Source organism: Ischnura elegans, chromosome 4 (genome assembly GCF_921293095.1).
Source record: "Ischnura elegans chromosome 4, ioIscEleg1.1, whole genome shotgun sequence".
NCBI classification, from domain to species: domain Eukaryota; kingdom Metazoa; phylum Arthropoda; class Insecta; order Odonata; family Coenagrionidae; genus Ischnura; species Ischnura elegans.
In genome coordinates this window covers 127,323,972-127,337,684 of record NC_060249.1, presented here as the reverse complement: position 1 = coordinate 127,337,684, position 13,713 = coordinate 127,323,972, and the positions used below count along the sequence as shown (strand labels likewise).

General features: G+C 39.6%; 2 protein-coding genes across 2 annotated transcripts in view; both read right to left on the bottom strand.

The window, feature by feature from the left end:
• The window catches only part of LOC124158036 (sphingosine-1-phosphate phosphatase 1-like), an 81,767-nt gene extending 72,750 nt beyond the window's left edge, over window positions 1-9,017 (bottom strand). Inside the window, exons 1-3 of the mRNA XM_046533190.1 lie at window positions 7,590-9,017; window positions 7,144-7,450; window positions 6,896-7,059 (exon numbers count right to left, since the gene is read on the bottom strand). Coding sequence (XP_046389146.1) covers window positions 6,896-7,059; window positions 7,144-7,450; window positions 7,590-7,847 — 729 coding nt within the window. The 5' untranslated portion in view covers window positions 7,848-9,017. The remainder of the gene's footprint in view (window positions 1-6,895; window positions 7,060-7,143; window positions 7,451-7,589) is intronic.
• An 813-nt stretch (window positions 9,018-9,830) lies between these two features.
• The window catches only part of LOC124158035 (striatin-3), a 73,775-nt gene continuing 69,892 nt past the window's right edge, over window positions 9,831-13,713 (bottom strand). The window contains exon 13 of the mRNA XM_046533189.1: window positions 9,831-13,261. Coding sequence (XP_046389145.1) covers window positions 13,092-13,261 — 170 coding nt within the window. The 3' untranslated portion in view covers window positions 9,831-13,091. The remainder of the gene's footprint in view (window positions 13,262-13,713) is intronic.

Sequence of the window (13,713 nt, the reverse complement as noted above, 5' to 3'; positions counted from 1 at the left end):
CATCCTCTACGATATGTAGGTAACAATTTTCTTTCGTCGTCCTTGATTACTCAGAAAAAAATTAAAACATACCAAAAATAACCGAAAATTACGATATTCAAAAGATTAACACAACATTTCGACAATTTTTACTTGACCGATTTCTTTTAAACTTTGTAATTACATACATAAATGCATTATGTTTGAGATAACGTAAACATTTAAAAAGTATTTTAATCGATATACCCTTAAAAAAATTAAAATGTCGGACACTACCCATTTTTTTCCTGGGAGAGGTTTACTTTTTATAGTATTACACTCGAAATATGGATGAAATAGGGCAAACGTCTGTTATTACTGATAGTAAATGGATGTGACCATATAAAATTGTTATCTTTACAGTGGGATTTGATGTCAGTATTTGCAGAAATACAGTCTAAAAATGTATCTAATGGAAAATTTTTCATTTTATTGTCATACTTAATGCTGCCAGCAACGTAATTTCGTGAGTAGTATAACAAAAATGATTATTATATATGCTCATAACATTGTCTACCAAAGGTAGGTAACAATTTTTTTTCATCCTCCTTGGTTACCCAGAAAAAAATTTAAATATTCCGAAAATCACCGAAAAACCATGATTTCCAAAATATTAACACAAGATTTCGTCAACTTTTCCATACCGATGTCTTTCAAACTCCACAATTACATACAACCATGTATAAGGTTTCCGTAAAGATAAGCATTTAATAAATTTTGCAGTCGATATAACTGCGACAGAATAAAAATGGCGGACATTACTCATTTTTTCTGGGGAGAGTTTTACTTTTTAGTGTATTACTCTCGAAATATGGATGTCATAGGGATAACTTCTCTTAGATATGATAGTAAATGGACGTGACCATATAATATTGTCATCTTTAAACCCCCTGAAACCTCCAAAAAAATTAAAATTCGCATATAAGTAGCCTTTTCGGGTACTTTTCGTCACAATTCCGCCACTTTTCCAAGCCTTACCGCTCATCGCTACGGAATTGATGAGGACGATTGATGACCTCTGGCAGTACAAACCCATAAACCCCCGGTAACCCCACATAAACCCCCAAAAAAATAAAATTTTGCATAAAAGTCTACTTATTGGGTACTTTTCGTTACTATTCCACTGCTGGTTCTTACACCAAGGACTCATCACTACGGGATTTTTATGAACGACTGTTGGCCGCCAGGAGTACACACATATAAACCCCTGGTGTCCCCCTCAAAAAATGTAAAATGTGCCATTAAATCTCCTATTTGGGAACTTTTCGCCAACATTACGCCGCACTAACCGTCCCCTATGAGCTCTAGATCCGCAATCTACGGTGAGGGCGGTGTAACGTTATAATTAATTTTCCACTTCTCTTACTTAACAAATGATTTTTATAACACTTTATAAAGAAATTTTACAATTTAAAACTCGTGAGCATAAACAACATCAACAAGCCGCCATGACTATTACAATCCCATTTGTACTATCCGTACTACCACTCACTGAGCCACTGCCATGAACTGCACCAGTGGGGATCTTGAGTTCTGCCGTATCCCTTTCCTCCGGTCTCTTTCTCTCTCGTAGACGCCTGCTTTTTCTCTGCGTCCTTTTCTTCTTTCTGCCGATCCTGAATTCTGCCGTATTTCTTCCTCCGGTCTCTCAATACACCACTACTTTAATTTTTCTCCCAATCTTTTATAACACGTCTATCCCTTCCTTCTCTCCATACACGACTCCCTTCTTCTCTCCGCATCCCTCACTACCATTGTTCGTTTTAAATTATTTATAAACAACATGGTGGCTTGTTTACATTATGTTACAGCGGGCCGCCGTAAAACATACAGGAAAAAATACCTGAAAACCCCCAATCACCTCCTGGAACCCCGCCGAAAAAAATTTTTTTTATAAAAATCGCCTTTCCGAGTAGTTTTCGTCACAATTCGGCTGGTGTTCACCACCCCTACGACTTAATAAAACCCCCGATAACCCCGTGAAACCTCCCAAAAAAAGAATTATCTGATAAATCACCTCTTTCGTCATCATCAGAATTCCACCACTTTTCCGGACACATACGACTTATCAGCACGGAATCCATGAGAACTACGTACGGGCAAAAAAACTGGCCTTCACGGATTTGCCCGTATGTGATACGGGCATGTCCGCTTGGAAAAGGCTCATACTGACACGCCCGTATTTCTTTTCTCTGATAGTTAAACGTCTACCCGTATGATGTCTCTATGTTTGTGGACTGTAGTGAACTCTGACGCCAAATTTTGGTATTATCTGGTGTGTTTAGGACAACATTACAGGTTTTCTTGTCAGCAGTGCTTTTGCGAGTGAGCAGTGGTTTTTCAGCCAATCGTCGTCACATTTTATTGCATTGTTTCAACTGTTTCGTTACCTTCTATCCAATTCTTCAAGTATCAAGTGAGTGTGTTTTTTTTAGTCTGTGTATTTTTCATTTTTTTCGGTACAAATGTTTTTCCATGTAAATAAGAATAATGAAAGCCCTATCGTAGAAAACGCTCGTGTTACTCTATTTATCTCATAAGCAAAGTATTTTTATGCATTAAAACAAACAATATTTTCACTTACTATCAGGTATTATATCAACCTTTTACAGTTATCATTATTATTTACCAACAATGATAATCAAGCGATTGCCGTGAAAATCGAGGGATATTTTACTGTCCTCTGAGTCGTTACGAATGCCTTCAAAATACAGAATTACGCTCATTGTGACTGATTGTGCATATCGTGTACGTGACATATGATTGTTATATATTGCCTTTACTGGCATCAAAAGAGATGATTTTTTTTCTTGTTCATCAGATGGAAATGGAGGCGGATTCAGAAGGGAGTGATTATGAATCTGAGTCATCGCTGAGCATATCTGAGTCAGGTTATTCTACAGACTACAGCTTCGAATCAGAAGAAGATGATAGTGACGAAGAAGAGGCTGTTGATCCAAGAATCTGGTGTGAGGTGAACAGTACATCCCCTGTCCCTCCAAGATTTCCCTTTTCCGGTACTCCAGGGGTAAACTTCGATGTCGACGGAGGTATTCTTCCGTTCTTTGAGACATTCTTCAATGATAGCCTCATCGGGATGATAACTTTAGAAACAAATTGCCATGCTGAGAAAAATAAACGGACCTCTTCCAGTAAAAGCGACTCTAGAACTGTGTCAGAAAATGAAATGCGAGTTTTTTTTGCATTGAATATACTCCAGGGTATTATAAAAAAACCAGTTGAGGAGATGTATTGGTCAAAAAAACCCATGATGCACACTCCGTTCTTTTCAAAAGTCATGTCCTACAGGAGATTTTTATTTGTAAAACGATGTATTCACTTTTGTAATAATGAAACTTTTGATGCTTCAACTCATCCATACCCAAAACTGTACAAGATATGGCCTGTGTTTGAGCATCTAAATGAACTGTACTCATCACTTTTGACGCCGCAAAGGGATTTGTCCATTGATGAGAGCCTAATGCTCTACAAAGGTAGACTAGGGTGGAAGCAATATCTGCCCTTGAAAAGATCACGTTTTGGAATAAAGAGCTTCATGCTTTACGAGGCAGAGACTGGACATATTTGGTCCAGTATAATTTACACTGGAAATTCGAAGAGGAGTACAGCCATTTGCCTGTGTCAACACAGATTGTCCTTTCACTCATGAAGCCATTATTAGGAAAGGGTTACTGTGTTGCCATGGATAATTATTACAATTCTCCAGAACTTGCTGATATTCTAATAAGAAACCAGACGGATGTATTTGGAACCCTGCGGACTTCTAGAAAAGGCATTCCACCATAAGTAAAAAATAAGATGCTGGAAAAAGGTGATTTGGTGGGGTATCAACGCGGAAAAATTTGTGTCATGAAATGGAGGGATAAAAAAGATGTAGCCTTGATCTCTTCAATCCATACAACGACCAAAATTACTGTTAGCGGGAGGAAAGGTGAGCACATGAAACCAGCAGTAGTTGTTGACTATAATGGAGTGATGGGTGGTGTTGATAGGATGAACCAAAACCTGACATATTCCCCAGTAAGCAAGAAGAGGGGCTGCAAGTACTACAAAAATTTTTTTACCATCTGCTTGATTAGGCAATTTGGAATTCACACGTGCTCTATAAGAAGATGAATGGCAGCAAAACACATCTAGAATACAGAATGACATTGGTGCAGGTACTGATGGAGAAATATCACAGTGAGACTTTCAGCACAAAAGGGGGTCGTCCATCGACGGAACCCAGCCCTCTAAGGCTAACGGGACGGCACTTCCCTGAATATATCCCGCCTACAGAAAAGAAGCAAAATCCAGCAAGACAATGTGCCGTGTGTTGCTCAAGACGAAACAGAAATAATAAAAAAATCTGGAAGGAAACGAGATTTTATTGCCGAGATTGTGACGTTGGTCTCTGTGCAGCCCCATGTTTTAGGGATTACCACACTAAGAAGGATATTAGATATCTTTCTAATTGAAATAAGTGAGAAAATAGTTCTCTGTGGCTTATAATACATAAGCAAATTGAGAAATTTGAAATTAAAACCTAAATTTTATTCCAAATAACATTTAAAACACTGTGTGGAGCTTTTCAAACGGCTTGAATAATTATTTGTTTAATCATTCAATAAAGGCATTAAAAATAGAGACAACAAAAGTAAATTGCTATTTTCCATTATGTAATGATTAATACTTATACTATCTGGAATAAAAAAACCTGCTTTTTTTCCAAAAAATATCTTCATGAAAACTCATCAGGCAAAGGGTTAAGTCTTCTTTCATGGGTACTTGTCGCCACTATTACGCCGCATTGCACTACCCTTTACAATCATCGCTACATAATCACTCTGGACGATTGGTGACCGCATATATAACACATTAAAACCCCCGCATCCCCCTGGGCGCCCCCCTCGGTGGAGAAGACCCGTTATGAGGACTACGCGGAGCAGCCGCGTGGGGGCTCCTCATTCCCAAGTAAACGAATAACATTGAAACAGTTCCGAAATGCCCTTGCCCTGTGGGCGGCGATGCCGAACCCTGACGAGGAACGGCGAAGCAGTTCCGAGGACTAAGCGGGGTAGCACACTCAACCCTTGGGCGGCGATGCCGAACTCTGACGAGGAACGGCGAAGCAGTTCCGAGGACTAAGCGGGGTAGCACACTCAACCCTTGGGCGGCGAAGCCGCCTCTCAACGAAGAACGGTGAAGCTGTTCTGAGGAATGAGTGGGGCGTCCCTACCCCCTGGCCAGCGAAGCCGGCCCCTAGCACATTCGCGTGAGATTATTCAAATTAAAATTCTTCGAACAACCACAAAAGTAGACGGCGAAGCTGGACCCAGGGTTTCTAAGGGGCGGAGCCCCTAAGTGAGTACGCGGAGCACAGCGAGTCAAGAGTATAAGCCCCATACAGTGGATTTGCAGGGTCTAATATAATGCTCTCAATACTATACTGTAATTAAATCTTTCTACCATAAAATTTTATTATTCTAAAAAGAGTTTATCTCACTGCCCGCTCATAGTGTCTCACAGAACATGTACAGTTGCTCCCACAGAGTTGTACCCTCATGCTCCCTCTCCGGGTTGGCAGGATGCACCCCATTTCACCTTCATAAGTTCTTTCCCTTCAACTCTTCATCTTTCATATCCGTCTGACCCTCAGAGCAGATTACATCTCACCCAGATGGCACAAAGTAATAGAGCTATTTGTTTCTCATGGTTTTCTAATGGAAAAAATGATTAGCAGCCTATCGTAAGCTAAAGAACTTATGTAAGGCAAGGATAAGATTTTAGGGCAGAATAGGTAAGGAATGCCATCAAATACCCTCATACGAAAATTAGTTGCTTCTGCCAGATGAGCACCAAAGGCAGCATTACAGTGCACTTAACTTCCTACGCAGCTAAGAGCTCTGCCCGACATGAATTAAAGCTTACCGGTGAAATTCAGCGAGTCTTTATGAAATCTGATAACAGATTTTCCAGTAAACAGAATTTTTTTTTACAGCTTTAAGCAATATGCTGGTGTAGATGCAAAGCATGCTATGTCAACCTTTTTCTTGGGATGGAAAGAAGAAAAAAAAACACTATTGGAGGAATCACACTTTGTAACCTTTAGTCCATCAGCTGGCCATGCTACCCACTACACTACTGCGTCAAATGCAAGAATACGGAGTAGATACTTACTGATTTAAAATTTCATTATATAGGTAGCAAAATGTAAATGCTGTGTGCATGTAACAAACTTACTTCATTCGACATTTCAACAAGTTCCATGTTCCAAGAAACATGTTTCTTTCTTATGACCATGGTTTCTACATCGTTTTATAAATGTGAATTATTTTCAAATTACGGCCTTATAATGTAATTTCTCCTCACAATGCATACATGCCAAGAATGGAAACATAGTTTTTATACATAAATTCCTCAATAAATACTCTAAAATGATAGAATAATAACATTAAGGAGGCAGGGAGAGTTAGGCCTCCATCATTTGTCATCACTTTGGATGTTGGTCAGCAGAGCTGTAAGAAACACATGAGGAAAGGCTAACCTGCTTATTTATTTGTGCCTTCCGTATTTTTTCCTTCTACCTTATCTTCGGACCTACCTACAGGACTTACAATGTGCTGATTGGGCAGGGTACATCTCAGCAATGGATCTTGGCACAAATGGGAAGGGTGGTATGAACCACACATTCTGATGAGTTTCTCTTCGCTTATTGTAAGGCACATTTGACAAATTTGAAAACTCCTTCACACAAAACATCTTGCAGAGTACCAAGGCCAATTAATAGAAAAATCACTCCCCTCCTAATACAGCTTACGGCATTATTTTGCCTTTTACCAGCTGCCTAGCCTATAAAACGAAAGAACAAGCATACCTGATACCTGTCCATCGTATATAGTATCACTGACAAGGGTATCGAAGCACCAACCATGGCATGAGTAGACGGCATGCCATACTCCAAAGCCCACTTCTTCTGAAGACGAAACACTGGTGGACTGGCTGGACGGGGCCATCGCACAATATCTTTTATCCCTTGCCCTGGAAATATGGCAGGCATTTGAATTAACGATTTCATTAAGACTGGTTGAGATACTTATAATTAACATTGACATCTCAAATTACCTATATACATGGTAATAGCCCAAACCAAAACTACTCTTCGTCCAACAGCACCATCGATATTCCAGAACCAAAACGGAATGAAAGAGGCATAGAATATTTCATCTCCGAGAGCTGTACCCAAACAAAACAAGTAATACCAAAATCTATTGGTAACCACATAATCTTTTGTTTCAGAATCTGACTCTGAGGACAAAGCATCACCAGCAGCGACCCGCGTATCCTGAACAGAGCTTCCCCCATGATTGTGATCTCTTCCTTGCTTCCTCGAAGACACAGAGGATAATTCAATTCCTCGATTCCATGGCGCCTGAAATACGAAAGTTTTCCATATGGGTAATGAGTCGATGACGTTCAAGTATCCTAAAAGCATGATATGAGGGTCACACAGGAATTTATGAAATAATATATAAAATAATATCCGAATACCAGAATACCCGTTTACTTGCCTTTTCTTTATTCAAATCTGAATAACCGCCGACGCCATTTAATCCATCAGTGAGTTTGTTAGAATCTACATCGTCAAGATCACAAAGATTCTCCGCATGATCCAGGCTTCGCCTAGACTTTTCACTCTTCAAATTACTAATATCACAACCTAATTTCTTCCGTGGTAAGACTCCAAAACAATTCTGAACCTTTAGAACCAGCGATGGCTCCTTCAGTCTTTCAATTACATTCCAAAATTTTACGCTGAAGGACTCCATGCCTCGAAATTTTTACTATTTACATTAAAGCAAATTATCATTACTCTTCCCTAATGATACGCAAGGAGTGAATATCTAGTAACTTGCTTATTAAACAATATCGGATAAGCTAACAAAAAATTTAATCCCGTAATACATCACAATAATTCCTCTAACGAAAAGGAAAACAAACTACAATCTTTACAATCCAAATTTTCAATGATTGCAAAAGTAAGGGTTCCCAATGCACTCACCGATTGAATTTAGACGTTACATACAAATCTTTAAACTGATTTAACCCCTTAAATCGAAATTACATATTTCTGAGATAAAATAATGACTGTACCGACCAACACCAGTTTTTGAACATTTTACTTCTCCTTCAACAATCACACCACAACCACCAAAATGTTAGCAGGTTACGCATTCCTCCATATTTTCAGCTAAAAGGCGCACGGCCACCGTCACGAGACAAGAAAGTAATCGTATTTATACATGAAACTAGTGCCGCTAGTGCCACTTCAGACGAAAAGTGGTTCTACCATGAAGTGACCAACCGGAGCTCACAGGACAAGATTAATACCATGAACATATATATGTATTTTCATGATTAATACCTTGGCCCTTACATAAGGACCATGGTTAATACATTACTATGCATAATGCATTCTCAACGAGCTAAAGGCTGCTTCAAGAATAAATTAATGTGGCCGCACCGGCTATTACTGAAGTTGACATATTGTGTGAATTATCTAAACAATCCTGATTGTGGAAAATTACACCATGGGGAGGTATATTGGATAACAGAAGTATTATTTTTATGAGAGCACAACAGCAGACGTGTATCAATAAAGAAATCCAACCTGTCTCTTTTTCCATGAAAATATACCGAGTCAGTATTTATGAAAATGACCCATTACGTTAATTCCATAGTTGAATTCTTTATCGGTCGAATACTATATACGTTTTTATGAACCTGTGGTGATTACTGATAGTGGTGGAACAAGATTGGCACAAATTAGGTGGATTTTGAATACAACTTAAGGTAATGGTTATATTCAGACTATTCATGTGTTGATTAGCTAGAATTTCCCTTCGAGATACTGAAATTATAGCAAAATTCTGTTTATTACGGCGTAAGTGGTTTTTGTAGACTGATTGTCATGTCGTTTGCCCAGCCTGTGTTTTATTGCGTTGCATTGCATTGCACTGCGAGCGTCTTCATTCCATGTTTGCTAAATGTGCTGTTTCCACATGCCTCTTTATACATCACGTGTTTCACATTTTTGTTTCTGTAATAGCTATTTTTCCGATTCGTTTTTCAACTTCGCACTTCCAAGTTTGCAATGACGATATAGAGTCACAACGTGTGCAGCTAAAAATATAAGATAGTCTCTGACTGATATCACCATTTGAATCTTAACCTACATCGCTGGAAACATCAAAAGAGCATTTCTAATACTCGAAGCTAATCAAGTGGACTTCTATTCATTCAACTCTGTAATTAACGTACACAAACGTTGGTAGTGAAAATATTAATACGATGCCGAGATCATTTGCAATTACACCAATGAAGAGAACGAAAAACGTAGCTTAAGAATATCTTGGCACGGTACAACCTCAATCGTCAAAAGTCTATAAACAAATACGTAAGTAGTTTCGAGTGCCAACTTTCATCGCCAATAGTAAATATTTCAATGTATGGCAGAGATTTTATCAGTGAAAGGTCTACTTTATCAATTAAGACCCTTGAAACGACAGTGAAACTTACTTTAGTTAAAGTCTCACTTTACCATAAAGAGAGTTTTCATTGTTTGTGAATCGTATCCTATAGGGAGAAGCGAAACTCAGCGGTAAAAAGTTAGGAAAAGGAAATACAATGACCGCGCGAGGATTGCCTTTCATTTCTTGCTATGGTTGGCAACTTTTTGGGGAAATAAGAAAAGCTATGCACTATGAGCAAGCTGCAACGTGACGCGAGTTAAACAATAATAAAGTAATGCATTCCAATCCTACCACTTTTATTGACACTCAGAGCTGATGACTATCAGTAGCAGATATACGGATTTACAAGATCACGTGAGAAATGAGTAAACCAACTATATCTAAATGCATTAATTCAAAAATACCAACAAGATACTGAAATTTGTAAGGTTCTCCTTTCTTCCATTGACATTTCCTCTCTTCTTAGAAAAGTGAACACTTTCTTCACACAATCTGCCACTGAAGGTCACCACATGCTGTGAAATGTCCACTTGAATTATTGAAAATTTTACTTCCTTCCCACTCAGAGCTCTCTCCTCCCCACATTAGCATATCTAACTGACTACAGAGAACTACAAGTCACAAAATGGATGGAGGAGGAGGGAGCCATGGGATGCAAACACACTCTCGACATTTCAGTCTAATGAAAAGGAATAGACAAAAGAAGAGACAGCAGCAGCTGCTTTGATGAGTGACTGCCTTGTTAACAAGCGGAACCACTCATGTGAAACACTATTGAGACATAATAGAATGCAGGATGCTGGAGGCACTACTTGATCAATCAGACACTTTGAAATCTCACAAGATACACCTCAAATGGTACTGTGCCTCTTCATATAGGCAGGAAGATTTATGTCCATTGATGTAACAGAGAGAATTGGGACCCGCTGTAAAAGTTTAACACTACTGTTGATCCCACAAACTGTCCTTTTTTACACATGGTGCATACATAGTAAACTCTTTGTTCTTCAAGATGTGTGTGAACTAGACGAGTTGCATAAAAGGACTTTTATCACTGCTAATTGTGTGTCACAGTTGACGCCTACAAACTTAAGCAATACACAACTGGCATTTAAGGGGCTACCTTAAAAATCCTGGCATAACGATGAACTACAAGAATAACATACTCCTGTGAAAATCTCCACAGTTTAAAAGAAAATAATCAAAATGAGTGCCAAGTGACTCCTGAGGCAGAATGATACACAAAAGAGGAGGTGACCCCTCACATGTCATGCAGTAAGACTAATGAATTGAAAAGGGCAAATCAAAACAGTCACTGTGCATATGCATTTATTACCAAACAATGAGTGACATTCCATTAAAATTAACTAGATTCCTGCAATTTACAAGCAGCTCTTTAAAAAAAAGCTATACAGGAAGGGAGAACAGAAATATTTAGCAATAAGATTCACATTAAATAAGTGTCAGTCACCACAATACAGAGAGACCAAGAGCAGACAGACATTGTTCACTTGCATTTTCTATTTTAATTTAAAACAACCGGGGCTGTGGTATGTAGGATTCAGAAGTGGTCCTCTTTTAAATTCACGTGTTCACTTACCCCATTGCTGGGAAGACCTTGCTTCTTCAAGGTAAAGACCTGAGATTATCAGGCTAATTAATTCATCTTTATATGCAATATTTATTTATATATTTATATATATTTATAATTATGTGTACACATTAAAAAACCCTACATCACCACCTGATAAACCTTCCTCTCCAGTCCCTGAAACAAGGAAGTTGAAGAGTCAGCCCAGAAAGGCTAACTGCTAGCAAAAGCTTAGTTCACCAGCGCACTCACTCACACACACATTCATGACAACTCTCAAGCAGACGCACTGACATGCACTCAAACACACAAACTCAAGAGGGGGAACACGCACCCAGACAAGTGCATTCAGAGAGAAAGAGGGGGGAGTCGTGGGGGAACATGGCATTCCCATGCAATTAGCTCACGTACACACAGTTAGCAAGCTTTCTATAAGTGCACACCTACTGCACATACTTCACTGGAATAAATCAAACTGGAGTGATATAACTTTCCTGGAGAAGGTAACCATTGCGCGACAAATTATTACAAAACTTGATGTTAAAAGAAATGAGGATGAAATAAAGATCAGAGGGTATTATTTCTCAAAAAGGTACCAGATGTTAGAGCCATGCAAGAAAAACACTCCCATCACTTCTACATGCACCACAAAGATAGGAAGGGCTTGACTTGATCGATCTATTCACGCACGGCATGGGTCATCAGGCTCCAAAATAACTGATTCGATGAGGACACAGGAATGAATGTCTTGAAGTTTTATACATATCAAGGTGTGATTGAAAATTCACAGGCTTCGTAGTACAAAAATTAGAGCTTTAAGAAAATTTTCTTACCCATTACTGTTATCAACAAATATCGAAGAACTCCACTAATTAAATGCACTTTCAGGCAACATGGGGCTCTAGTTGGTCAAGAAACAAGTCGGTTCACAGAGAATCATGCTGAGCAACCACTTATGCTACACACAAGAAGGTACACTCCCTCGACAGAAGGCACGCCCCATAAATCCAGAAAGGCAATTTTTGTGTAAACATACCAATAATAAAAAAAAGAAGAAGAAAGCAACAATCAATAATTTTGGAGCTACATAGTAGTTCTACTAAATACATGTTTTTTTTTACAGTTAGACACACGTTATACATTAGCCCTACCAATGCCGGACTCCTTTTCCTACAGAGCATATTTCACACACTCTCACGCTGGCAGACACTCAACTAACAACAACTGCGCATTCCCTCGGGAGCAGTCCAGTGATCGCTCTCACTGGGCACCAACCATTCACCACTCAAATTGATTCATCACTTTTATGACATATATAAGTTAACATATACACAGTACAATCCTAGAATTAGGCAGGGACTGAGGAGAGTAGAGCATTCCCTTCTTCCCACAACTGGTTGCGCATGCGTTTCTGTGTGCATGCCACCCACCCCCTCACAAAAGGGGAGGGTGTGTAGCCCACCATCCAGCCACGCATGAACCCAACATACGTGAGTCAGCAACACTCTGGCTACACCACGCAAACGCACATGCTGTGTACGCGTGTGAGAGTGATGTTGCAACCGTGCGTGCCAGTGTGTGTGTGAGTGTCAGAGGAATTTGTGGAATGATGGGAAGGGTGGGAAGGTGATGGAGAGGGATGGATGTGTGGAATAGAGACGGGAAGAGAGAGAGTCAGCGGAATCCTGCGCCGACCAGCGGCGAGAGCCCCACCCACAATACTACACTATTGCCACCTGACGCCTCTCCCTTCATCCCCCTGTGTCGAGGGGGAGGGAAGGACGGGAGGGAGCAAGCACTGACAGAGGGGAAGAAGTCCCACACACGCACCATTTCGGCGCGCAACGCCACACGCACACGTTTCCACAGACGCGGATGACTCAGGGTCCCAAAATTTGCACACATTGGCATTCGGCTGCTTATCCACACTGAATGCGCACGCCCGACCTTCACACAAACACTTTGGCAAGTGCGTCGGCCCCTGCACTCGCTATGTACGGCTTGGATGGATGGAAGGCCACATCAAAGATGCTCTCCTCAAATTTTTTCCTGTGTGCTGTGATTTCTTGCACACATGTCTTATTGTCCAAATTCCACAGTCGGATGCTGCAATCATGGCCTGAGAAGACAAAAAGAGATGAAGACCTTATTGGACAGAATTAAAAAAATAAGAGTACCAAATGAAAATCTTGTAAAACCTTAAAGTAACAATGGGGAACTCGCATGAATTTTTTTTATTTCACAGGCGGACAGAAAATTATTTTCTGAATACAACAAAGAAAACCGCATGTATATCTGAGTTTTCCTTCACGAGATATTTAATGATAAATATAACGAATTTTAAAGTACGGGAAAAACTCCCTCACCCCCCAAGCCACTGCCGACGAAGCCTCGATGACGTCAAAGGTGCCTAAACATCACGCGAAGCTATTGTTGTGATTGTTTATAATAGTTGCCAGCAGTTGTGAGAGCTTCGTTTGTTAGACGTGTTGATTATTTTATATTTAAAGATAAATATCCGACGATAGAGGCTTGGAAGCCCTCATATTTTGCATTATTTATAATATTAAT